The sequence below is a fragment of the Diaporthe amygdali genome (assembly GCF_026229845.1).
Source record: "Diaporthe amygdali strain CAA958 chromosome Unknown NODE_26_length_719862_cov_65_716256, whole genome shotgun sequence".
NCBI lineage: Eukaryota > Fungi > Ascomycota > Sordariomycetes > Diaporthales > Diaporthaceae > Diaporthe > Diaporthe amygdali.
In genome coordinates, this window is record NW_026517046.1 from 137,962 (window position 1) to 161,012 (window position 23,051).

The 23,051-nt window shown below is 53.1% G+C and overlaps 9 protein-coding genes across 9 annotated transcripts; 4 read left to right on the top strand and 5 right to left on the bottom strand.

Moving 5' to 3' along the window:
• Window positions 1–182: 182 nt before the first annotated feature.
• Window positions 183–4,170, bottom strand: J7T55_010088 (uncharacterized protein; the record flags this gene model as incomplete). Its single annotated transcript, XM_053131276.1, has 10 exons — window positions 183–1,054; window positions 1,311–1,500; window positions 1,556–1,827; window positions 1,905–2,034; window positions 2,094–2,376; window positions 2,433–2,463; window positions 2,525–2,724; window positions 3,101–3,225; window positions 3,553–3,742; window positions 3,836–4,170. 10 exons carry the CDS (start codon window positions 4,168–4,170, stop codon window positions 183–185), a joined length of 2,628 nt encoding a protein of 875 aa, XP_052990514.1.
• Window positions 4,171–5,336: 1,166 nt separating this feature from the next.
• Window positions 5,337–6,409, bottom strand: J7T55_010089 (ATP synthase F0; the record flags this gene model as incomplete). Its single annotated transcript, XM_053131277.1, has 4 exons — window positions 5,337–5,582; window positions 5,642–6,044; window positions 6,106–6,322; window positions 6,391–6,409. The coding sequence occupies 4 exons, from the start codon at window positions 6,407–6,409 to the stop codon at window positions 5,337–5,339; spliced, it is 885 nt and encodes a 294-aa protein (XP_052990515.1).
• A 1,751-nt stretch (window positions 6,410–8,160) lies between these two features.
• On the bottom strand, window positions 8,161–10,011 carry J7T55_010090 (uncharacterized protein; the record flags this gene model as incomplete). Its single annotated transcript, XM_053131278.1, has 1 exon — window positions 8,161–10,011. The coding sequence occupies one exon, from the start codon at window positions 10,009–10,011 to the stop codon at window positions 8,161–8,163; it is 1,851 nt and encodes a 616-aa protein (XP_052990516.1).
• Window positions 10,012–11,371: 1,360 nt separating this feature from the next.
• J7T55_010091 (6-phosphogluconate dehydrogenase) lies at window positions 11,372–12,348 on the top strand (the record flags this gene model as incomplete). The annotated part of the gene is made up of 2 exons (XM_053131279.1): window positions 11,372–11,416; window positions 11,473–12,348. 2 exons carry the CDS (start codon window positions 11,372–11,374, stop codon window positions 12,346–12,348), a joined length of 921 nt encoding a protein of 306 aa, XP_052990517.1.
• Window positions 12,349–12,782: 434 nt separating this feature from the next.
• On the top strand, window positions 12,783–13,177 carry J7T55_010092 (V-type proton ATPase subunit e; the record flags this gene model as incomplete). The annotated part of the gene is made up of 3 exons (XM_053131281.1): window positions 12,783–12,793; window positions 12,871–12,954; window positions 13,045–13,177. The coding sequence occupies 3 exons, from the start codon at window positions 12,783–12,785 to the stop codon at window positions 13,175–13,177; spliced, it is 228 nt and encodes a 75-aa protein (XP_052990518.1).
• Window positions 13,178–13,536: 359 nt separating this feature from the next.
• Window positions 13,537–14,582, bottom strand: J7T55_010093 (rv1-hypothetical protein; the record flags this gene model as incomplete). Its single annotated transcript, XM_053131282.1, has 3 exons — window positions 13,537–13,997; window positions 14,072–14,499; window positions 14,554–14,582. 3 exons carry the CDS (start codon window positions 14,580–14,582, stop codon window positions 13,537–13,539), a joined length of 918 nt encoding a protein of 305 aa, XP_052990519.1.
• Window positions 14,583–14,773: 191 nt separating this feature from the next.
• On the top strand, window positions 14,774–15,454 carry J7T55_010094 (uncharacterized protein; the record flags this gene model as incomplete). Its single annotated transcript, XM_053131283.1, has 1 exon — window positions 14,774–15,454. One exon carries the CDS (start codon window positions 14,774–14,776, stop codon window positions 15,452–15,454), a length of 681 nt encoding a protein of 226 aa, XP_052990520.1.
• A 473-nt stretch (window positions 15,455–15,927) lies between these two features.
• J7T55_010095 (uncharacterized protein) lies at window positions 15,928–17,436 on the bottom strand (the record flags this gene model as incomplete). The annotated part of the gene is made up of 1 exon (XM_053131284.1): window positions 15,928–17,436. One exon carries the CDS (start codon window positions 17,434–17,436, stop codon window positions 15,928–15,930), a length of 1,509 nt encoding a protein of 502 aa, XP_052990521.1.
• Window positions 17,437–19,268: 1,832 nt separating this feature from the next.
• J7T55_010096 (condensin subunit) lies at window positions 19,269–23,045 on the top strand (the record flags this gene model as incomplete). Its single annotated transcript, XM_053131285.1, has 5 exons — window positions 19,269–19,295; window positions 19,349–19,389; window positions 19,444–19,564; window positions 19,639–22,727; window positions 22,781–23,045. The coding sequence occupies 5 exons, from the start codon at window positions 19,269–19,271 to the stop codon at window positions 23,043–23,045; spliced, it is 3,543 nt and encodes a 1,180-aa protein (XP_052990522.1).
• Between the last annotated feature and the right edge of the window lie 6 nt (window positions 23,046–23,051).

Here is a 23,051-nt window from a genome sequence, read left to right on the forward strand (position 1 = left end):
ATTTCTTCCGAGGGACCTTTGCCAGTGACACGTGCCACTGAAGCATATTTCGATATTTCAGAACAATAGTGACATGTCTGATTATAATGAATAGTCTATCTTCAAAGGTGAATTACCTTGGCGTTCCATGAAACGACTTTGGTCCTGGGTTGTACAACCTCTCTTCTGCCCTTCTCATGCACTCATCCTACTCCGGGACAACCAGGCTCGTCCGGATCTACACCACCAGACACATCAGCATCAGAAATAATATCAGCAGCCCTCTCGGCTATCGCATAGACAGCAGCCTGCAGGTGCGCACCGAGCACCATAGGCATCACGCCAGCATCAACAACTCGCAGGCCCTCTGTGCCATACACTCGGAGTCGAGTGTCCACAACCCCGCCCAGATCCAAAGGCAGCATCGCCGTGGAGCCTGACGGGTGGAATTCCGTGGCCAGGTACTGCTTTGCTAGGTCTAGCATCCTGCTATCCGTCACGTTCCGGTCGAAGTTGGAAGAGTCGGACAGGTTCGGGCAGAAGTATGGCTCTTGCACCACGGGCTGCAGCTCCGCCATCGCATTTGTATTGATCAGCGCACAATTGAACAGCAGTGCCCTCGCCAGGACAAGGCAGTCGAAGGGCTCGGAGCAGTAGCGCGGGTCGACGAGTGGGAGGTCGAAGATGTCCTGCGATTTCGGCCGGACGGTTCCTCTGGACAATGGCCGCTGCATCGCCACGGACAGAGTCCCGATGGAGTCACCCAGGATCTCGACGGCGCCCTCGGTGGGGTTGCGGAGCAAGGGGATCTGGTACTTGCGCTGAGCGATATAGCCTTCCCTCACGGATGCAGGCGTGTCTGGTGGCAATGTCTGGTTGATGTCGCGCTGGTCGGCGGCGTCGATGAGCTCGACCCAGTCATCTGCAAAGTGTCTCATGGCTGGGAATGCGATTGTGCTGATCATAGGCGCAGTCAGAGGCCCTGTGCGGTTTGTTTCGTATTCATTCTGAGCGGCAGCATAGGAGGCACTGCTAGCCTCGACAGTTCTGGCGGTGATTAAAGAGACATTGGTATCTGTACTGCTACGTTAGCTGGTCTCAAGAAGCGGTGACAATCTGTGCGAAACGACATTGATCGGAAATCAAGAGGCAGGAAAGGTCGGCTTTGGGGTGTACTACATACAAGAGTACACAGGGTGAAGCATTCCTACAGCATTACAGTTAGCTATCAAAGTACCAGACAAATGCTCGGGGTAAACAGTAATATAGAGCATGTATATGGCAGATGATTTTCCCTTAGAGGGTTGAGTTTGTGTTCGCAAATCACTTACCATGATCTTGAAAATTGGCACCGACACCAGGAACGTTTGCTCTCACGGGTATGTTCAGAGATCGAAGCACGTCTTCAGGGCCGATGCCAGATATTTGCAACAGAGTGGGTGAGAAGATGGCACCAGCTGCTAGGATGATTTCCCTCGAGCAGGTCACATTTGTCTTGAGGCTAGATTGGGAGCGCGCGAACTAAAGAAAAACAGTGTAAGTGTACGTCTTGTGGGTGAAACTCTGTCATACGCACCTCAACTCCCACTGCCTTCTGTAGCTGGCTAAAAGAAGGCTCACCAATGCCAGGGTTCGGGTTATCAACCTCCTCCAGAAGAACTCTTGTAACCATCTGTTCCGTCGCAACATGGAGGTTAGGACGATCTATCACAGGGTCGAGATACGCTGTGCGACTGTCACACCGCGACTGGTTGTGTGCGTTTAGACTTGAGGGGTTTGCCATAGCCCCGACACACGTCCCATCGTTGGGCTCAGACACGATGGGCAATCCCATCTCTGTCATGCCGGCTAAGAAATTGGCTATAACGAGTCAATTTTGTTCAAAGACACCCGCAGGGTAGTATCAATGAGTACAAGGAGCTTACAAGACTGGTTGTAAAAGAATCGAGGGAAGGCAACAGACACAGGTCCATCTTCTCCATGATATTCCGTGTTGGGATGTATATGGAGTTCTGATGAGACCGCAACATCAACGTCCGCAGTGAAGTTCTCGCTCTGCCATCGCCACACGCGTCAGCGAAGCCCCACGAGAAGCCCATTATACCCAGTCGTACCTTCTGGAAGTAAGGAAGAAGGTCTTTCCACCGCCAGTTGTACGCATTTGTCTGGCCTTTGACAGCGTTGAGATCTCCCCAGGCATCGTAATCTCTGGCTGATCCTCGGGTCCACACCATCCCATTAAGAATTGTGCCTCCCCCAACGACTCTACCTTGGTTGAAAACGACATTTCTGTTTTCGAGGTACTCTTGTTGAACGGTCTGAAGCTTCCAGTCGTAGTCCGTCCAGAGGGTGTCTCCTATCTCCGCTGGAATTGTCACCTTCGCCCCTCCCGTATCTCTGCCGTCATGGTCAGTTGACAGCAAGATGGAGCGTCAACGAATCGTTCGACTCACAGAGTCCCAACCTCGAGCACCAAAACCGTTACTGCCATAAAGAAAGGTCAGTCAGGACGTACCAACAGATATGGAGTCGGATCAAAGCATACCATCAGGGTCTTCGCTGAGTCGGTTTGCCACGACTAAACCCGAAGCACCACCGCCAACAACAATGTAATCATATTGACATCGAAGGGATCCATTGATTGCGCTGGGCGGAATATGCAAACAACTGGACAGGTAGAAAGATGAGGCTAGTGTGATGGCCGAAGCCCACAGTCGAGGTACCATCGTCGCAGCAAAGGTGCGACTTGTGATTTTGGTCGACTACTGGAAGCGAATGGCTGGACTGGGCTCAATCAAAGTAACGGTCAAAGCCTCTTCCAGTCGTTCTTAGCATGCAGCGCTGCGACAATGGGCCCTTGAAATTTTGAAGGAGAGGAGAAACAGAGGAAGGAGGCACAATTTATGCGGTCTTCATCGTTCGAGGTTTAGAGCTGGAGGGGAGTCACTTTCATCTCAAATTGTTTGGAACAGGTGAATTCGTAGAATGATTATCTATCAAGTCTGACATGCCATTGTCAGCTTTCATTCATCTAAATGGCGTCGCTTTGCCAGCTTTGCCCACTCAGCCCGCGAAATCTCGCGCCTTGTTTTTCCTGCAATCTGCCGAGAAGACTTCTTACGCTTTTTTCTCATCTTGTCTCAGCTCAAGATGACTAGAATCCTCAGGCTCGTTGGGCAGACAGGTCCATCCATGGAGTCCCTTGTGGCTTCCATCGTGTTCGGCAGTCCACATTGTTGCACAGGGCTGCGGCTTGGTGTTATTTCTGCTTTTGCACAGGCGCGATGCTCGCCTTGCAGCGTGATAACACATGGGATTGACCTTGTACTACCGAAAATGAGCAAGGCCTGCTGTTTCGATGTTGTGCAACGTGAGAGGCAATTTGCAAGGGCTGTTCCTCCGCGTCTCGCGCGTTGCTGCATGGGATTGCCGAGTTGAAACGACATCAGCCGTTCTTTTTGGCGTTACGGGGATCGGAGATTTGATCACACCCAGCCGTCCAGTTGGGACAAGTGACTACCTCACGCCTCATCACTCATCCACTTGGCTGGTTGGCTTTGCACCGAGACATACGGCGGTAGCGTACTCTCCATCATGGCTGATGCTGATGAGGGCCTCGTAGTCCTCATTGGTACCCTGGATAATAGCTACCGGGGCGCCGTTCCTGTCGACATGGGTCGAGGCCTGGTGTGATATGGTAATACCATGCCAGGTGAGATTCCTTTGCGGATGAGCTTTGATGACTGCCTCCTTTGCGGCGAACCTGTTGATCTCAATCTCAGTCAATTGGGCATCTTGAATAGGGAATACGGGATTCCTTGGAAATCGATGATTATTTGAGCTAGGATGATCCTACCTTCCAGCCATGAATGTGGCCGCGAGTTGGAGTTCCTCTAGACTTGGCCCAGCCCTCGACAAACCGAGTGTCTCTTTATTGGCCGCCATAAAGCTGTTCTGATGGTCTGTCGTCTGGTCATGACTGCTAGCCGCCTGCGCCTTGCCGTGATAGGGACCGTTGTTGAGGAGACATCGTATCTTCGGATGCGCTCTCTCCTTTTCGTTGAGAATTCTCTGGACGAAGCGAGCTCCTCTGGAAGACTCCAAGATTCTGCGAATTCGAGTCACATGACAAATATCAGTGCCGAGGCTCAGGGCAAAAGGGAACCTTCTCAGGATCCTCTGTCCCGACATTGGTGTTGGGTTCCAAGCGTTTTGCTGAGGCTGCATGCGGCGTAGTAAATGAGACGAGCTTAACGCACCTGATGGGCAAGGTGAGATCGTGGACACCGCAGTGCTTACATAAGCACCCACATGCAGGCACACGTCCAAATGCACGACCTGAGCGAGCAGGAAGCACTCGAGCAGCATCAATTTCACGAGTCTTAAATCAAGCAATAAAAGATTCCATCATGCAATATATATCGTACTTGGATCGGAATCATCTCGCCAGGCATCTGCAAGCATAAATTGATATAATTACAGCTGGACATGCTTTTTCCCTTCCAACCGGACGAGCTTGAGGTCGGATGTCCGCTTGGCGGCCATAGCATCTCTAGAATACTTCAAAGAAAACAGGGAGGGAAAATATACGATAAGCTTCTATAAGATAACCTCCTATAGGATAACATCCTGTGAAATAAACTCCTGTGGGATAAAGTCTTTTGGAATTACCTATGGGATAATCTCCTATAGGATAAACCCCTGTGGAATAATCTCCTATAGAATAACCTCCTGTAGGATAACCTCCTATTAGATAGCCCCCTGTAGGATACTCTCCTATGGGACAGCCTCCTGTAGGATAACCTCCTGTAGGAGACCCTCCTGTGGGATACTCTCCTATGGGACAGCCTCCTGTAGGATAACCTCCTGTAGAGACCCTCCTGTGGGATACCCTCTTGTGGGATACCCTCCTATTGGATACCCTCCTGTGGGATAACCGTTTTTTAGGATAACCTGTAAGATAACCTCCTGTGGGATACCCTCCTGTGGGATGAACCTGCATGGGGATGTAAGTCACAGCGGGCTCCGCAATGACATATTCTTTTTGAGAGTGTGGCGATGTTGTTCCAATAGTGTATGTGAAGTTCAGCTATCTTCTCCCACACACTTAATCCTTCCAAAATACTGTGCAATTACATCCTCGAACGCCAACATATCTGTCACTTTTCAAGAAAACGCCCCAGATGTGCCATTGGTTGATCCAAAAGGCACTATCTAGGGACTTCATTTTCGCAGCGTCCTTCTGCCGAGCCGTTCTCTCGACCAAACTGTCGTCTCATTTGCAAGTAAACGAGGCTCTCACCGACTCGAAACCAATATGGCCTTCGTAATCCTCACCGTTGCCCAAGCGATTGGATTTAAGCCGCTTGGTTATCATCCGCCAGAAGAGGGGCACGCTCTGCATCAGCAGTGACCTTCTTGTCTCGCCCGAAATGTAGCTCACGGCCGGTCCATGCAGCAGCAGCCACAATTGCAGACAGGCTAAACAGTACAGCCATGATTACAAAGGCGAATATCCATTGGAATGCAATGAACTGGCGCTGGAATTGAGCGACGCCCAAGGACGCGGCCAAGACGCTGAGCCAGAAGCCCATTGTGTAGTCCTAGGCAAAGATCAGTCTGTGAACTATGTAGTCGAGCAGAACCCCACGCCAATACTGACCTTGTAAATTGCAATGAAGAACAGGCCATAGACAAGGATGGACCAGACAAAGATATTGGCGAAAATCCTGGCAACCAAGCTACCCTCATGCGGGACCATGATCGCGCCGTTCCAGTAAATGGCAACGAATGTCCAAGCTAGGGGCCCAGAGACGACGGGCGTGTGGATGAAACGAGCGTACGCATGGTGGCGGAAGGCCATCGAGCTCAGGTTGAAGAAGTTGATGATCAAAATGAGCTCAGCCCAGACGAAGTGGCTGCGGACGAAGAGCATAATGAAAGCGAAATGCAACAAGTTGTTGACGATGAAGTGGGATCCGGTAGCACATGCGGCGTTGACTTTGTCGATGTCGCTCGAGAAAAGGTGCACAACGTAGCCGATCTGCAAGATGAACAAGACAATGCTGGTGTCGTCATTAGCGACCTCGGACTTTTTGAGATTCTCAAACGGATCTGGGTCCTCACAAGTAGACGTATACGAGCACAAAGTTGAGCGTGAACCCGGACCAGTGCAGGTAGTTCTGGCCCTCAATCGTTCGGCCATGCTTGATATCATCGGCGGGTGATCTAACAGAGTAGTATACCGAGACGACAACCGAAAGAAGCCATGTTAGGATTGTCAGAACCTTGTATGTTATAACGGCCGCAGGGCTGTGAGACTCCCTTTTCGAGAACGGGTTTACTGTACGGGAGTAGGTTAGAGTTTATTATTTTACTACATATGTTCTGGAAGGGTGGAGATGAGCATACTCTGTTTGACTCGGTCCATGATGCCTAGTGTACGGAATGCTTTCTGTATGGCGTGAGGCCGAATTGATTATAACCGGAGTCACCTGACGAAGCTCAGGGTAGTAAGAGCAACTTTTCTTTCCCTAGAAGAGAGTAAAGACGAGCGGGCAGATCTCTTATAAGATCTGGAAGCTGGCTGTGGCGCAGGAGTGAAAGGATCAGGTGTGGGTTGCACAGCTGTTACAGACGTTAAATACAGGGAGAGCCTGTGATACGAGGAGCCGGTTGGGATCGACACAGAGAAAGAAAGAAAGAGGTAAGAGCCAAGTCTTGCAAAGTGAGAAGTTCGTCAGAAGAGGACCGAGATGTGGGCGGACGCGTTGACCGGCACTGAGCGGGTGCCACAGCTACTGAGCATGTACTTGCGTATCACCTGTGTTGCAAACCTGGGCCTCGTACCCTCTGATCGACTGTTCACAACTGCAGCCCTTGTCCCATGCAGCACAGATCCCTGTATATGCCAGGGAAGAAAACCGGGGAAGAGAGGCTTGGAATAGAGGTAAAGGCAGCTATGGTGGCGCGAAACACGCCAGTAGCTTCATTGTTGCGTCACTCGCCCGGAATGCCGTTAGACTGACTGCTCTGCATGGTGGCTCAACAAATGTACTGTGTACGAACGACTTTCTTACCGCCCGGCTTCTTCATTTTAATTACCTTCCGCGATGCTTCGACTTTAACCGACAGGGTCAGACACGGGGCAAGAGAAGAGGGTTTTTTTGTGCTGGCATTGCCCTGTGTTGGGCTTTGCTCACTGCCAAAACTTTCACAGTCCCTCAGTTATGATGAGAACAGGAATTGTTCTTCCCAGAGTAGCACCTCTAAGTGTACCTGTACCTCCCCCGCAATTTGATGTCGTGGCAGCAGGGCTGGACCCACTAGAGCTCTTGACGTACGCGCCACAACCGCGACGATCCCTCAACGTGATCACCCAAGCTTCACCAGGAACGACCTCGGCCAACCAACCATATGGGCCTGCACGGCGGTGCTACTGGCAAGTGGACGCCGAAACAGCTCATGGTAGAAGCTTCCATAGCCTCAAAATTTTCAGCCCGTTTCCAGCCTTCACTATGCGAGCTCAGAGTGAGACCCCGCATGGCTGCTTCCACTGGTCCCGAGTGGAGGAGAGAGTCCGAAAACAGTTGGCGCGCCAAAACAAGCATGCTCGCAGGGCCCAGCATGCGCAAGTATATATGTCCAGTGGGCTGGCGGCTTGGTTTTCCCGAGTATTTGCACCTGCGCCTGCCCCACAGGGACTCTCGGAACTGTCGGTCTGTTGACTAAAAGACCTGTCTGCCCGATATGTCTTTTCAGTAGCGGCTTGGAGGAGAGCACACCAAGGACGCCACGGCGGCTGATCTCCGGAAGATGTTGTTTCCTCACGATGCCCTGTGACCACAAAGGTTGTGTATTGCTTGTAGCAGTGCTCTTGCACCAGACTCAACATAGCAGTATCACTGCCGATCTTACCACCGGACTGAACCAGCAATGCTGTCACGCGTTGACTATTGCCCTCCACGATGAACCCATCAGATCGTCTCTGCACGCTGTCAGACCCATCGACATTGAAAGTGTCCTCTCGTCCGTGAGCCCATTAATATCATGGGAAAATGACGAAACAGTCAAAGGTATCACACAGTCCCAGACTTATCCATATCCAGATTACGCCCTTATGTATTGTTCTGGCATCTAAGCGATGTCAAATTGTGTGAGCTCTCCAACCTCCCTAGTTTTCTAGTCTACGATGTGCTTTTTATCCGCCCATGAAGGCAGAATCTTCCGGCACACATCCTCGTAGTCCTTCATCATCTCATCTTTCAGCGTCACCTGAGGCGTTGTCCAGAACATCGACCAGTCCGACTCCGACAGCTTCATGGTCCCTCGTGACCGCTCGAAATACCACTTGTTGACAGGGTTGTTCTTCCTGCTCCTCCAACACACGCCCTCGGGGAAACAATCTCTCACCATGGCATTGAAAACAATGTCCGCAACGCCTCCTGCCCCCTGGCTCTTTTTGAGAACAGCAAATTTGTCCAAGTACGGAACTAGCCGTCCACTCTCATACGCTGTCTTCTCGTCCATGCCGAATGGTCTTTCCCAAGTCAAAATTGCACCTCCTTCGTATTCTCCGGCAATGATGATGCCTGCAAGGCTCTTTTCGACACGGTTCAGGTAGTGCTGGACGTCCAATTTTCTGTCGAAGGAATCCTCGATCAGATGAACCAGGCGGGGCATGTCGATGCAGGAATCGGTCAATTTGAGTCTAGGTGCCCCAGGCCTTGGAGGCGCCCATCCTGCTGACCCTGGATCTGGGTAGATCGTCACCGGCATGCCTCTTTTAGCCAATGTCGTAGATGACATAACAGGGCTGCTGCTAGGGTCCGCAGTTCGCGAGATGGGTTTGATCCGGCCAAGAGGGAGTGATGATGAGTGTGTTGGACGATCCGTGAGGAGGTTATGTATCAAGGGATTGTGACTTCTCCTCGTCCCGACTGTGCCCACGAACCCCATCACGCCACCTTCGTAAGCATCTTCGCTTCGGGAATGCAGGTTTGCCGCTTCTCTGGGCGTTGTGATCAACACTGAAGATGTTGAAGGTAAGATCGAAAGTGTGTCTTTAGTCAGGTCAAGGTTTCTCATGTGAGCCTGCACAGAGGAGTCGCTCGTGTTCGCTTCTCGCGAAATTGAGTTCAAAGACCGTAGATGTGTCTTTGCAGTTTCAACCTCGTCCTCGAGGTTCAGGAATACATGAGCGTTATTCCAACGATTCTTGGCGGGAATGCCGCCGACAGGATCTAGGATAATCACCCGATCGACAAACGCCTTTCTTGCTGGTAATGTAAAACCCTCTTCGTACTCTCCTCCGGGTCCAGACGGCCTAGCCAACTGCAAGCCCGAGAGGTACCGTGTGAGAGATAACACTACTTCATCGGGGTCGATAGGCTGGGAGTTCCCGCCATATTGTTGAACAATGGGTGGGATGATGATGGCCGAGCCCTTGTTGAGAGCCGCCAGGATGGAACTACCCTCCGCAACAACGGTAGTGTTGGAAATCAATGGCGAGCTTCGACTCTCAGATGGGGGAGGTTGAGTTGATAGCGGGGAATCCATCATGACTGTTGTCCAAGGCTCCCCATACTCATCAATGGCTCCGGCTAGTCTGTAAGCCTGCTGGATCAGGCTGCGAGACCAGTACTTGTCGTCAGGCCTCAGCTCACAGTCGAGGACGATCACGCTCACCAGGCCGAGCACACGAAGCTGCGCGAGTGTCTTGGCCACTCCTTTCAATGTGGCCTCGTCGGCCTCCTGCGGGAGTCTGAACTTGATGAGGGCGGCATGGGGTACGGCGTCAACAGGTGCTCGCTTTGTCGTGACTGAGCCCTGCACGAACCTGGGGGTCTCGCTAATAGCACGAGCTCCATTCCTCAAGGGGTCGACATTGATGGCTCCAACAGCCTCGGCAGACGAAGCTTCAGCCGGACTTTTAGCTACTGTGGGAGCGAACGTCTGCAGATACTGTTTTGCGTCCCTTTTTGTGGCCGATGAAGACTCCAGCACTGAAACGTACAGATCCTTGGCAGACATGGTCAACTTTGAGTTCAATAGCACAGGCTATAAGACACCATGCTCACCCTATCCTGAGACCTTTTCTCCTGCGCCTTTCTGGGAATTGAGGCATAATGATCCTTAAGTATGTCTTTGGAGAAGTGATCCTTCGGAGATGCCACACGAAAACTCTGGGTCGCAGCTACCGTTGAATTCTTGGAGCTAGTGCTTTTGGTCCTTGTAGAAACCTGCAGACTTGTTCAGCAAAATGACTGTTGGACGTTGGTTTCCAGTGGCATGTGACTCCATCAGGGGCAGCATTCTGAGTCGTTGATCTGGGCCAGGATCCCATCTCTTACCTCCACAAGGACTATCGCCTTCTTCCAGGCTGACTTGCGCAAGATCATGATTCGGAGCGCATGTCTGGAAAACAGGCAGGCTGAAAGGAGCACAGGGGACTGAGAGAAAATGAGTGACAATTGGGCTACAGTTGAAGCTCCGGCGATCGGTGTAAGTGCCTCAGTGCTAAATGAGCTCAATTGAGTCAACATGCGAGATAAGCATGCCGATAAGAACCCTCAGCAGATTCTCTGGGCCCTTCTATAGTTCACACAGGGTTTCGACCTATGGGGGTCCAGCCCTTGGCACCTCCTGTCAGAGTACTATTGAAATTCCTAGACTACATACTTCATTGCATCTCCAATGCGGCACTTGGAGGCCCGTGGCTTGTTTATATCCTGCCTTGGTACAACTACCAAATTGAGCAAGCCAAAATAGCGCAATTCGGTGCCGGTCTAGCAAAGAACAATGTGTTGTCGCGGCTGACCCCGCGGAGCTTCCGGGTTACCCGGGTCGGCCTGGGTAGCTGCCCTCGGAATATGATGCGGATATACGTCGAATGAGTAGTCTACTCTGTGCGAGATCCTTGAAGTGTTTTTACTGTTTCACACGCTTTTGTCCTTACTCCGAGACATCAGGATAATTCCGTAGAGGGTCATTACCGGGAAAGTCGCAGGCGATTTTAGATCCCACCCTTCCCCGCAACAACCGAACCGATCGGCCTTAAATCATACAGCTCAACGAGAAATACCGCTGTCATCACTCTTACAATTCCATATAGATTGACAGCTCTGTGCTCAACAGTGGTTTGACATTCTCACCAACCGTATTTGAAAATATCTTGAGTGCGTAGCCACATATCCTCATCACTGCAATGTATGTGAGCATTCCCTCACATCCCAATTAGTCACTTCCACGGCTTCCCCGTGGAAAGTAGTGTTCTCTCGAGAGGCTGTCGATGCAATTCCGGCTGAACTTTGTGGCAGATCCAATTAAGTCTCCTCTGACTACGAATTCCAGACCTACAGTCTTGAGCTTCAATTAATAGAACAACGCAACCATGGCGCCAAACGTTTTCTGGATCGGTCTTGGCAACATGGGACGTGTAAGTGAATCCATCATATCGACTTGCATACCCCAGCATTTCTGACCTCACTTCAGGGCATGGCCAAGAACATCGCCGAGAAAGGTCAACTTGGCGGTCCTTTGGCTATCTTTAACCGGTCCAAACAGCGAGCAGTTGATCTAAGCGCGAACCTGCCCTCAGGGAAGTCGGAGGTGGCAGACTCCATCGAGGCCGGCGTGGCAAAGGCCGAGATCATCTTCATCTGCCTTGCGAATGATGCAGCTGTCACAGAGACAGTCAATGCTATCGTGAAGGCTGATGTCAAAGGCAAGGTGGTCGTGGACTGCTCGACTATCCACCCTGATACTACCGAGGCAATTGCGAAGACAATAACGTCCAAGGGGGCGGAATTCGTTGCGTGTCCGGTGTTCGGGGCGCCACCCATGGCGGATGCTGGTCAACTTGTGCCCGTACCTGCAGGTCCCAAGTCTGCTGTTGACAGAGTCAAGCCTTACCTTGAGGGTGTCACCTCACGTGCAATTATTGATATGAGCGACGAGCCATATAGCAAAGCATCAACCCTCAAGCTGCTGGGCAACACTTTCATCCTGAACATGGTCGAGCAAGTCGCCGAGGGCCACGTCCTCGCTGAGAAGAGCGGGCTAGGAACACAGTACTCGCACAAGTTCATTGAGCTTATGATGCCCGGCGTGTACCCTCCCTACTCGAACAGGATGCTGAGCGGTGATTACTGGAAGAGGCAAGAGCCTCTTTTCCATGTAGACCTCGCCAGGAAAGACGCCGGGCACGCCTTGAAGATCGCCAAGGACTCTGGGGTAAAGCTGGGGAATCTCGAGGTAGCGGATGCACATCTGGCTAAAATCCAGCAGCACACGGACAATGGTGATATCGCGGGCATCTACGGGGCCGTAAGACAGGAAAATGGCCTCAAGTTCGAGAATGATGCTTAGACTCTTAGATGGTTGAAGATTTGGGTCAGTCTAGAAAAGTCCTTCTCTTATTTAAACAAATAGTACAACCTCTGGACAAGTCTGTGTGTGATCATTCCCAGCTTGAGTAGCGTATTACCTGGCTCACTCACATTGTATGTATGCTTTAGCGAGTGGTTTGAACTGTGGGTCATTAGTGGTTGTCAGTCGATGTGTCGTGTGTCCAAGATGTAATGTTTCGGGGGATCTTTCGACTGGCGGATCGCAGTAGCACATGCTTCCTTGCTCACCAGGCCAAATTTGGAGGTCTGTCCTGGAGGGATTCTGGTTACGTAAGCGGAGCTCCAACGGCTAGGCCAAGCGAGAAGCAAGCAAGCGAGCATCATCATCGTCCCAACCGTCACAATCGAGCGAGCTCCCATCATCCCACGCGCCAAACCGCCAGACCCTTCAAAATGGCTAACGGGTAAGCTTGAATCCATCTCCAGGCCTAGGCTCGAAGCAAGGCATCAGGGCCTGCATGCGCTGACACTGCGCCTCCAGGTGGAGCATCTTCATCGGCCTGTTCATCATCGCCGCCATGTGCGTGGCAGCCTGGTTCCTGTCACCCAAGGGCGAAAACCAAGTGTAAGTGTCGCTGGCGTCCCTGAAGATTCGATCACCGCCCGCCAAGGCATGATCTTGTTAGGTCTCGTGCTGACTGGCGCCGGCCTCCAGGCTCTGGCGATCATCCCTCATCCTTGCGTTCGTTTGCTGCTACCTCATGTGGGCAATCACGTTCCTGGCCCAACTACACCCTTTGATCGAGCCGAAGCGATCCGATCTGAGAGAGAAGTTTGTTCACGAGTAAAGCGAGTCCGGTCGAGGAACTGGCGGTCGAATCGAGAGCGGTCGGAGGGACACGGAGCTGTACAAATATCTGTTCATCATTCTTCACATTGCCGGCGTTGGGGGAATAATAGGAACCATATGATCAAGCTTCCGGGTTCGCAGTAGACTGTGATATTCGACCCAGTGATGGAGAGAGGTGAACATGTGCAACTGGTCAGGGCCAGCGAGAGAAGGCCTGTGAATGGAGAGTACAGTTCGGCCTGCCGACGGGCGTGCTTTCGGTGCATAGAGCCCGAGGACGGATTTAAAGCCTTGGGCCTTGGAGAAATAGTGATGATTCTCTATTGCGGATCCTAACGAAATAGATTGCTACATGCGCTATATGGCCAGCTGGCCGACCCAATCCCTCACGTAAACAATCAAAGCCCAAAGCGCCTTGCCTTCCTCTGCAACACTCCCTTCACCCTGCGAGTCAACGCCATCTAAGCCTGCTGCCCACAATATAGTCCTGCCAACCAGCCAGCGGCTCAGAGCCCCTGTCGTAGCCAGCAAAGCAGCGACCCCGTAGCCGCAGTCCAAGAGGATCTTGAGAGCCTCCACGTTGTTCGCTACCACAGCCCAGCCAAGAGACCTTGCCGCCGCGGGAACATCATACTCCCATATGACCATCAATATAGGAAACAGTTTCGTGCTGCTGGAGACGAGGAGCGCGGTCGACACGGAGTTTGGGCGGGAGTACCGCGGGAGGATGGCGAGGAGGCCCAAAGGCGAGAACGGCGACGAGGTCAGGAAGCGGATGGACACGTGAAAGGCGAGGGTCGAGACGGTGCATAGTATTACTAGGCGAATGTTAGTCGTGCCATGCGACACAGCATCTGCACGGGGTGGTGTGCGCGCGAAACACGCGACTTACAGAAGAACAGGTACTGGAACACGATGGGCTGCTGCGCCAGGCGGCCAAAGCTGCTGTCCGCGATGGAGGCGGAGCCATCCGGCACGGACTGCTTCTCGATGCGCGCCCAGGTAAGATAGACGTCGAAGAGCAGCAGGAGGATACCGAGGCGGATGATGGACGGGTCGAACTGGTCGTGGTCCCGCATCAGCGTGTTGTGCAGCAGGTGGCGGTACACCTGGGGCTTGATGAGGACCAGATCGATGAACAGGACGATGTAGTCATGCTCGACGTATTTGTCACAGAACCGGCCGCAGTTCCTGCACACCGTGAGGCGGATGTTGTGGCCGCTCGACTTGTCGCCCGCGCCTGAGTACTTGGTCCATAGCGTCTTGACGGGGTGACGGCATTCTATGCAGATCGGCATCGAGGGCAGTCGCAGCTTGCGTCTTCGCGGTCAGTCATATCAGTGCAGGGACAATCGACATATCGAAGAGGCTGACGACCAGAGAATAATGTTGTCGCAAAGCATGGCGGGTTCAAGTTCGAGGTTCAGGTAAAGCCCGGCCCAGGATTGGGGCCAATCAGTCCGGGGCAAGCTCATCTCACGTCGATGGCAGCAGCTGCACGCGAGGCACGCCCAATACGCGGGCGACCACATCCAGATAGAAATCATCATTTCAAGAGGGCATCACCCATCGTCATTCACGCGGGACTTGAGCCATGTGTAATCTTCACTCAACGCAGCCTCAACGCACGCCAACGCTCAGCAGCGTCGAGCCCCTGCTCGCCGCTGAGGTCCCTGAGCACCCGGCCTGCACAGAAGCTCTTGCCTTCGCCCACTCATCCCTGCCAGAATCCATATTCAACCACAGCTTCCGCGTATTCCTCTATGCCCGCCGCACCCTCTTGCTCCCGGGCCCTACTACGCTTACCGCACCCTCAACCGCGCCTCACGTCCTCTTCGTGGCATGCATCCTCCACGATATCGGCACAATAGACGCCCATGCAGCTGACCCGGAGCGCTTCGAGGTCACGGGCGCCAACATGGCAGCCTCGTTGCTGAAGAAGCACGGCGTCGACGAAGAGGCTGTGCGGGAGGCCTGGCTTGCCATTGCCATGCACACCAGCCTGCACGTCGCCGAGGGCGCGGGCGGGCTTGTCACGGCCCTGAGGCTGGCTGTGAGGGCCGACTTTGGCCTCTACGCCGGGGTCGGGGCGAGCGCTTTGGAAGAGGCTGAGAGCCGCCTACCACGGCTCGGCGTTGAGAAGGAGCTTAGTGACGCGGTCGTGAAGCAGGCCATGGCGGTGCCTTCGAAAGCACCGGGGGGATCTTGGCCACGAGATTTGGTGAGGGGCAAGGAAGCAGAACCGGAGTGGGAGGGAGTCAACAAGGCCTTCTAGCTGTCACTGACTACCGAGACTACTTGCCTCCGCTCCCTCCCTCTTCAGACCTCGACGTCACTCTGTCCATCCAATTGGTGTGCTTTACTAACGAGATGACTTCCTAACCTGACTCCTCTCTGTCCCCTTACCACGTGAGAGAGCTCCTGCACATGTACACGGTTCTAGGTCAAGAGAAGTACTGCAACTGTTGGCTCACTCGGGACAGGAAATCCTATAGGGCGAGACAGGAGCCCGCGTCAGGATCGGATAGCACCAGACCGCGAAGATCCTTAGTCGGCTCAAGTAAAAATATAAAATACTATTCCTTCAAATAAAAAACTCTATTTCGTTTAATTCCCAACTGTTGACTGCTCAGCGCTTCACCCCCAGAACCATACACACAGTATATACAGAAAAAGGACCCGAAAGTAACGCCTTGGATGCATGGGTTGTAGGGACCTCCTGTATCAGGGGCCCTAATCTATTGCGATCTAATCAGCCTTCTTGTCCCTGGCAAATCCAGAGTTGCTTTGTTGGAGCGTGCGGCCCCTGAGAGCACTTCCGTTCCCGTCACTTCGGCTTGACGAGCCACTGCCTAGGTTCGGCAGGCCCGGAACGACCTGCTCGAGTAGACCGCTTCCAATCCGCCCATCTTCACTATTCGTGTCTTCCAGTTCGATTAGATCCGGTTCCCCTTCCGCATGCTGTCGAGCACGGCTTGGGCCTAGGATTGGTGTGTTCGGTCTCTTCGCCCACGCACCGCGTAGCCACGTCTCAATAGTCATTGCGGCTTTGTCGAGTCCGGTGCCCTGCTTGTTTGTAGCCGTGGCATCGCGGCCGTCTTCGAATGGACTCTCGACAATGGCAGCTGCTTCGTCGTTGGTAAAGCCGAATTTGGCGGTTTCAGATCCCATGACTGCCATAGAGGGGAGCGACTCAATGTTAAGTCCTGGCAGGTGCTTCTTGGTCCACGTGTTGAAGTAGTCCTTTTCTGGTCCTGGGGCACGCACATTCCTGCTCAATGTTCCTACGCCGCCTGGTCTTCGCATCCATGCTGGACGAAGGTCATCGTTGCCGCTACCAACCCTGCTGCGGGACGGTGTTGGTGCCGATGATGCATACGTGGTACCGATATGAGGACGGCTTGCGAGTAAGCTGTGCCGCCGGGAAGAGATACTCCCCGGAGACTCGACAATATCGGAGCTGAGCGTGATGCTGGGCACATCGAGTGAGCCCCTTGGAGTGCTCAAAGTGGAGGCTGTGCGCAAGCTCTTCTTCCTCCTCGGTGGAAAGTAGCCCATGGCCTTCCTCGAAACTCTAGCGATCTCCACCGGTTCATTGCAGTTGTCAAGCTTGACCCATCTGACATGCGTCCAAGGCTTTTCCTCCTCCTCCCTCAGCTGCTCCACTGCATGCTCATTCCGTGAGGCGAAAAAGTCATCGTGGAGAGGCTGGGCTGATTCAGACTTCATAGCATCCGATGATACTCCTGGTGTGGCAGTAGAGGGTGTCGTAGCAAGAAGATCTACTTCTTTGGCATAATACGAGGGACCATCGCAGGGCCTCCCTTTCACTTCACATGCGTCTACCGGCAGGGCCAGCCATTTCCGTACCTGTATGTTATCTCGAGACCACAGCCCATTTGCTTTCCTAAATGCGTCCTCCTGACACCGATACCTCAGGATGATACCCGCGTATGTATCAGTAGATGTTGTGTGGTGTATATAGGCCAGCTGGTCCTCCACCTCGGGGTTGATGGTGTTGGTTCTCGAGTCTTCATCAGAATTCCGTCTTTTGAACTTGCCTGCCACATCGAGCCCACCATTAACACCATCGTGGCTTTCCAGAACGCTGGCGGTCTTTCTGGCCCTGAAGGCTGCCTCACGCTCCGCCAATGATCCGGCTGCGACATCCTCAATCCGCGGACGAGAGCCTTCAGGCGGCTCTGGTCCCCACGCACTGGGCTGTTTTCGTAGTGTTCCACTTGAGGCTCTGTGCATTGGCTTCCTAGGGCTGGCTCCTCTTCTGCGTGCTTCATTCCCATCTCCTGACCCATCACCTCCAGTTAGCAGGGTTGTAGCGAAATCTTGAACGGATGCCCAAGTAGGTGCCCATTGTCCGTCGAGCCAGCTCTTTCCAAACGGAGAGTCCGCAGTGCTAGACCGGGTGGGGGCGACTCTGCTTGATGATCTCGAGGCCGGTCCTATTCGCGCTGTTGGAATCGGGCTCGCTCCCCTGCTCGACGATGGACTTGGGGAAGTCCTTAGTAGGGATGTGGATCTTGAGGAGCCATCGGCTCCTGTTCCTAGCCGACGGTTCCGGGGGCGCGCATCGGCATCGTGAGCAGGAGCAGAGAGTCGGGCAGAGGACGACATCGCGACGAGGCCTACGACCTCGGCGCGGTGCAGTCGCCGGAATGAATGGCAACCATCAGTTCAAAGACGGCAAGGACAGCGACAAGGACGAGTATGGCTTTCGGTTATGCTTGTTGTCGAGAAGGTGATGAATTCGGGGGCGTTGGTTAAAGCCACAGGAGCTCTGTCTGGGGCCGACAGCAGGATGGTCTTGGGTGTGTCGAGCCAAGGGATCGAAGAGGCCCCTTATGGTGTCGTGGGTGCCCTGCAGCCGGACGGCGTTAGGGTGGGAAGGACTAGGCAGGCTAGTGTCGCGATAGCGGGATCAGTAGCGAATGTCGGTCGAGTGTTAGAGTACCGTCAAGGTCCCAGGACGGCCAGGGAGAGCCGTCGTCGCTCGTTTCGATTGCGTGGTTGTCAGGAGGGAGATTTGGTTACAAGGGAGTTGGGAATTGAGGGATACGTACTCCATACCTGAACTGCCTACCTATACTCCAAAAATACAGCCCCTAGGCCGGACCTTTGTCAGGCTTGTCTGGGAATGCAGGTGGGTAAGCGTAACATAGGCGTACTCGGGGCCGACCTCCTTACGCTCGCCGACCCGCTCCAACGGCCCATTTGCAACTGCATGTGCATACCAGAGGAATCAGACCCGACGTCACACTCTTCAGTATTAGATTTCTCTATATTGCAGCTGTCACAAGACTGCGGCCACGGCCATGACCACGGGTGACTTGGTGACCCCTCCCCACAGTCCTGTCCGTCAAACTGGCCACGACTCGGTGGGCAACATTCTCGTATGCAGCCAAGTAATATGTACAAGCAGTCGCCCCTCCGAACTCGACAGCATCTATCTCCCTTGGCCACGATGCGTAGTGTCACCTGTCGGGCTCGTCATCATCGTGTTTGTAGGACATGGCAAAGCATCGGATTACCCCTTCGCTCCTATGCTCATATGAGAGGCACCCTCACCGGAGGTGCCTAGGTACCGGGAGTACTACATACAGTGCCTCCATCTGAGCACTTGGGTAAAACGGGGGCTCGGCGGGGTCTACAGGGTGGCCCCTAACCCTTCTGTCTTTATCACAGGCCATAGGTGCTAAGAGGATGCTGGGGATCGTATCTGGGGACTTTAACATGGTCAGGGAATATGCTCAAAGAATCGGTCAGGAGAAGATACAAAACCCATATTGCCAAAGTGCTCTGAATCTTCAGCCGTCTCGCGTAAGTGGCTGCTGTACCACCTGGTTCACTTAGGTACCGAAGTAGGTAGTCCAGGATCAGGCTTAAGGACGTAGAGGGGAACAGGGCCGCACGGGCCAAGTCAGGACACAGCAAAGCAGCCACGCTCTAGCAGGGATTCGTTGCCATGCCGCGAAGTGGACGATTTGTTTACCAATACGCGCCTGCCTCCCGCCAGAATCCAACTTCCCCTCAATGCCTACATCGACAACGACGACTAAGTCAACTCTGTCACCATGAGGGTAACAGAGATCATAATAGACGTGCGTCGACATTTTTATCGCACCTCGGGGAGTCATGGCTAACAAACCCACAGGGCTTCAAGTCGTACGCCGTGCGCACCGTGATATCAGGATGGTAAACAACACCACGACGTGCGCAGCTGGATCACGACCGCTGACGAGCTCACAGGGACGAGACGTTCAATTCCATCACTGGCCTCAATGGCAGTGGAAAGTCCAACATTCTGGACTCCATCTGCTTCGTCCTGGGCATAACAAACATGACCACAGTTCGAGCGCAAAATTTACAGGTGCGGCCCAGACTGCCCTTCTCGTCCCGGCCCTTCGTGTATACCCGCAGTCTGACCCTTTTTCTTCATCCTAGGATCTGATTTACAAGCGCGGCCAAGCCGGAGTCACGAAAGCTAGCGTCACAATCGTCTTCGACAACAGGGACAAGAACAAGTCACCGATCGGTTTCGAGGAGTACGGCTCCATCAGTGTCACCCGGCAGATCGTCCTCGGCGGAACGTCCAAATACCTAATCAACGGCCACCGGGCTCAACAACAGACGGTACAGAACCTTTTCCAGTCTGTAGGGCTCAACATCAATAACCCCAACTTCCTCATCATGCAAGGAAAGATCACAAAGGTTTTAAACATGAAGTCGGTGGAAATTCTGGCCATGATTGAAGAGGCGGCCGGTACAAGAATGTTCGAGGACCGCCGGGACAAGGCACTGAAGACCATGTCGAAAAAGGAAATGAAATTGCAGGAGATACAAGCGCTCCTTCATGAAGAAATCGAGCCCAAGCTGGAGAAACTTCGTCAAGAGAAAAGGGCTTTCCTCGACTTCCAACAGACTCAAAATGATCTCGAACGTCTCACAAGACTAGTCGTTGCGCACGACTATGTCAAGTATCAGGAGCGGCTCGAACAATCCGGTTCCGATCTCGATAGCAAGAAACAACGGCAGCAGGACCTTGAGGAGTCGGCTGTCAGGCTGAAGAGCGAGATATCCCATTTGGAGGAAGACGTGCAAAGGGTCAAATCTCAGCGTGACAAGGAGCTCCGAAAAGGCGCGAAAGCTCAGGCTCTGGAAGAATCTGTAAAGAAGCTTTCTAACGATATTGTCCGTCTAGCGACAGTCATGGATCTGAAGAGGTCCAGCTTGACAGAGGAGCAAGACCGGAGGATAGCAGGGGAGAAGAATGTCGCAGAGCTTGAGGCTGCTTTGCAAGAAAAGACCAATATCTTCGACAAAATGAAGGCAAAGCATGACTCCGCCAAGGAAGAACTTGAAAGGCAGAGCCAGGAGGCCGAATCCAAGGAGGAACTTTTGCAGACTCTACAAACCGGCGTTGCATCCAAGGAAGGTCAGGAAAACGGCTACCAAGCCCAGTTGCAAGACGCGAGGAGTCGAGCCTCTGCTGCGGGTACGGAACAAGAACAAGCCAAGATCAAGATTGCTCACCTTGAGAAGCGCATCAAGGAGGAAGAGCCGCGGGCCAAAAAGGCTAAGGAGCAGAATGCCGGCTTGCTTAAAGAGCTCGAAGGTCTCAAATCCCAGGCACAAAAACTCGAGAAAGAACTCGGCAAGCTCGGTTTCAGCCCCGGGGCCGAGGAAGACTTGTACAAAGAGGAGAGCAGCCTTCAGCAGAAGATTCGCAGCTTGCGACAAGAATCTGATGCACTGAAGCGCAGGGTGGCCAACATCGATTTCAATTACGCCGACCCAGTACCCAATTTCGACAGATCAAAGGTAAAGGGGCTCGTAGCTCAATTGTTCACACTCGACAAGGACCACACCAGAGCTGGAACCGCCCTCGAAATCTGTGCCGGTGGCCGCCTCTACAACGTTGTGGTCGACAACGAAGTGACTGGTACGCAACTGCTCAAAGGCGGTAAGCTGCGAAAACGCGTCACCATCATTCCTCTCAACAAGATAGCTGCGTTCAAGGCGTCCGCGCAGACGATTGCGACCGCTCAAAGGATTGCACCGGGGAAAGTTGATTTAGCTCTGTCACTTGTCGGCTACGACGATGAGGTCTCGGCAGCCATGTCATACGTCTTTGGCAACACTCTTGTATGCGAAGACGCCGACACTGCCAAGAGGGTCACGTTCGATCCCAACGTCCGGATGAGGAGCATCACTCTCCAAGGAGACTCATACGATCCGTCCGGCACATTGTCCGGTGGCAGCGCACCGAACTCCAGTGGAGTGTTGGTCACCATGCAGAAAATCAATGATCTGAACCGACAACTGAGGGAGGCTGAGGGATCGCTCCGAGACCTGCAGGCCAAAATCGCCCGCGAGAGGTCGAAGCTGGATCAGGCTCGTCGAATCAAGCAGGAGCTTGATCTCAAGTCCCATGAGATCAAGCTGGCTGAAGAGCAGATTGGAAGCAATTCGTCCTCTTCCATCATCCAAGAGGTGCAGAACATGAAGGAAACGATCCTGCAACTCAAAACGGATATCCAAGAAGCCAAGAAGCGCCATGTCGAGGCTACAGCAGATGCCAAACGGATTGAAAAGGACATGAAGGATTTCGATAATAACAAGGATGGGAAATTGGTTGAGTTGCAAGCTTCCTTAGACAAGCTACGGTCCTCCCTGGAGAAGAACAGAACGTCAGTCAAGACTCTCCAGAAGGAGCTACAAAATGCCCAACTGGATTCAGAACAGGTGTCTGGCGACCTCGCCGCCGCACGGGAGCAGCTCCAGGAGGTCGACATGGCCATCAAGGCTCAGCAAGATGAGATCGCTCAGACGTCTAAGCAACGCGATGAACTCAAGGAGACCCTTGAAAAGGCCCAGGCCGACCTCGATGGGGAGCGGGCAAAGCTCAGCATCTTCGATGACGAACTCCGCGCTCTGGAGGACGCGATGCGGTCGAAAAATTCTCGAATCACAGAGGAAGGCTTGGAGATGCAGAAGTTAGGCCACCAGGTCGAGAAATTCCACAAGGAACAGCAAAATGCCCAACAAGCTGTTGCTCACATGGAGAAAGAGCACGAATGGATTGCCGACGAGAAGGACAACTTTGGCCGTTCTGGCACCCCATATGACTTCAAGAGCCACAACATTGGAGAATGCAAGTCAACCCTAAAGAACTTGACCGAGCGGTTCCAAGGCATGAAGAAGAAGATCAACCCGAAGGTCATGAACATGATTGACAGCGTCGAAAAGAAGGAAGCCTCCCTGAAACACATGATGAAGACGGTTATCCGTGATAAGAAGAAGATTGAGGAGACCATCATCAGCCTAGACGATTACAAGAAGAAGGCACTGCATGAGACGTGGGAGAAGGTGAACGCCGACTTTGGTGGGATATTCTCGGAGCTGCTGCCCGGAGGCAGTTTCGCCAAGCTGGACCCGCCAGAGGGCAAAACCATTAGCGACGGTCTCGAGGTCAAGGTCTGTCTGGGCAAGGTTTGGAAGCAGAGTCTGACGGAGTTGAGTGGTGGCCAGAGGTATGTTACTCACGCAGCAACCTTTCTGGGACAGATGCTAATGCCTTTCGTAGATCTCTTATTGCCCTGTCGCTCATCATGGCGCTGTTGCAATTCAAGCCCGCGCCGATGTACATCCTGGACGAGGTCGACGCCGCGCTGGACCTGTCGCACACCCAGAACATCGGCCGTCTGATCAAGACACGGTTCAAGGGTTCCCAGTTTATTGTTGTCAGTTTGAAGGACGGCATGTTCCAGAATGCAAATCGCATCTTCAAGACACGGTTCAGCGAGGGTACGAGTATGGTGCAGGCGTTGACCCCTGCGGATATAAAGTAGGCTCGA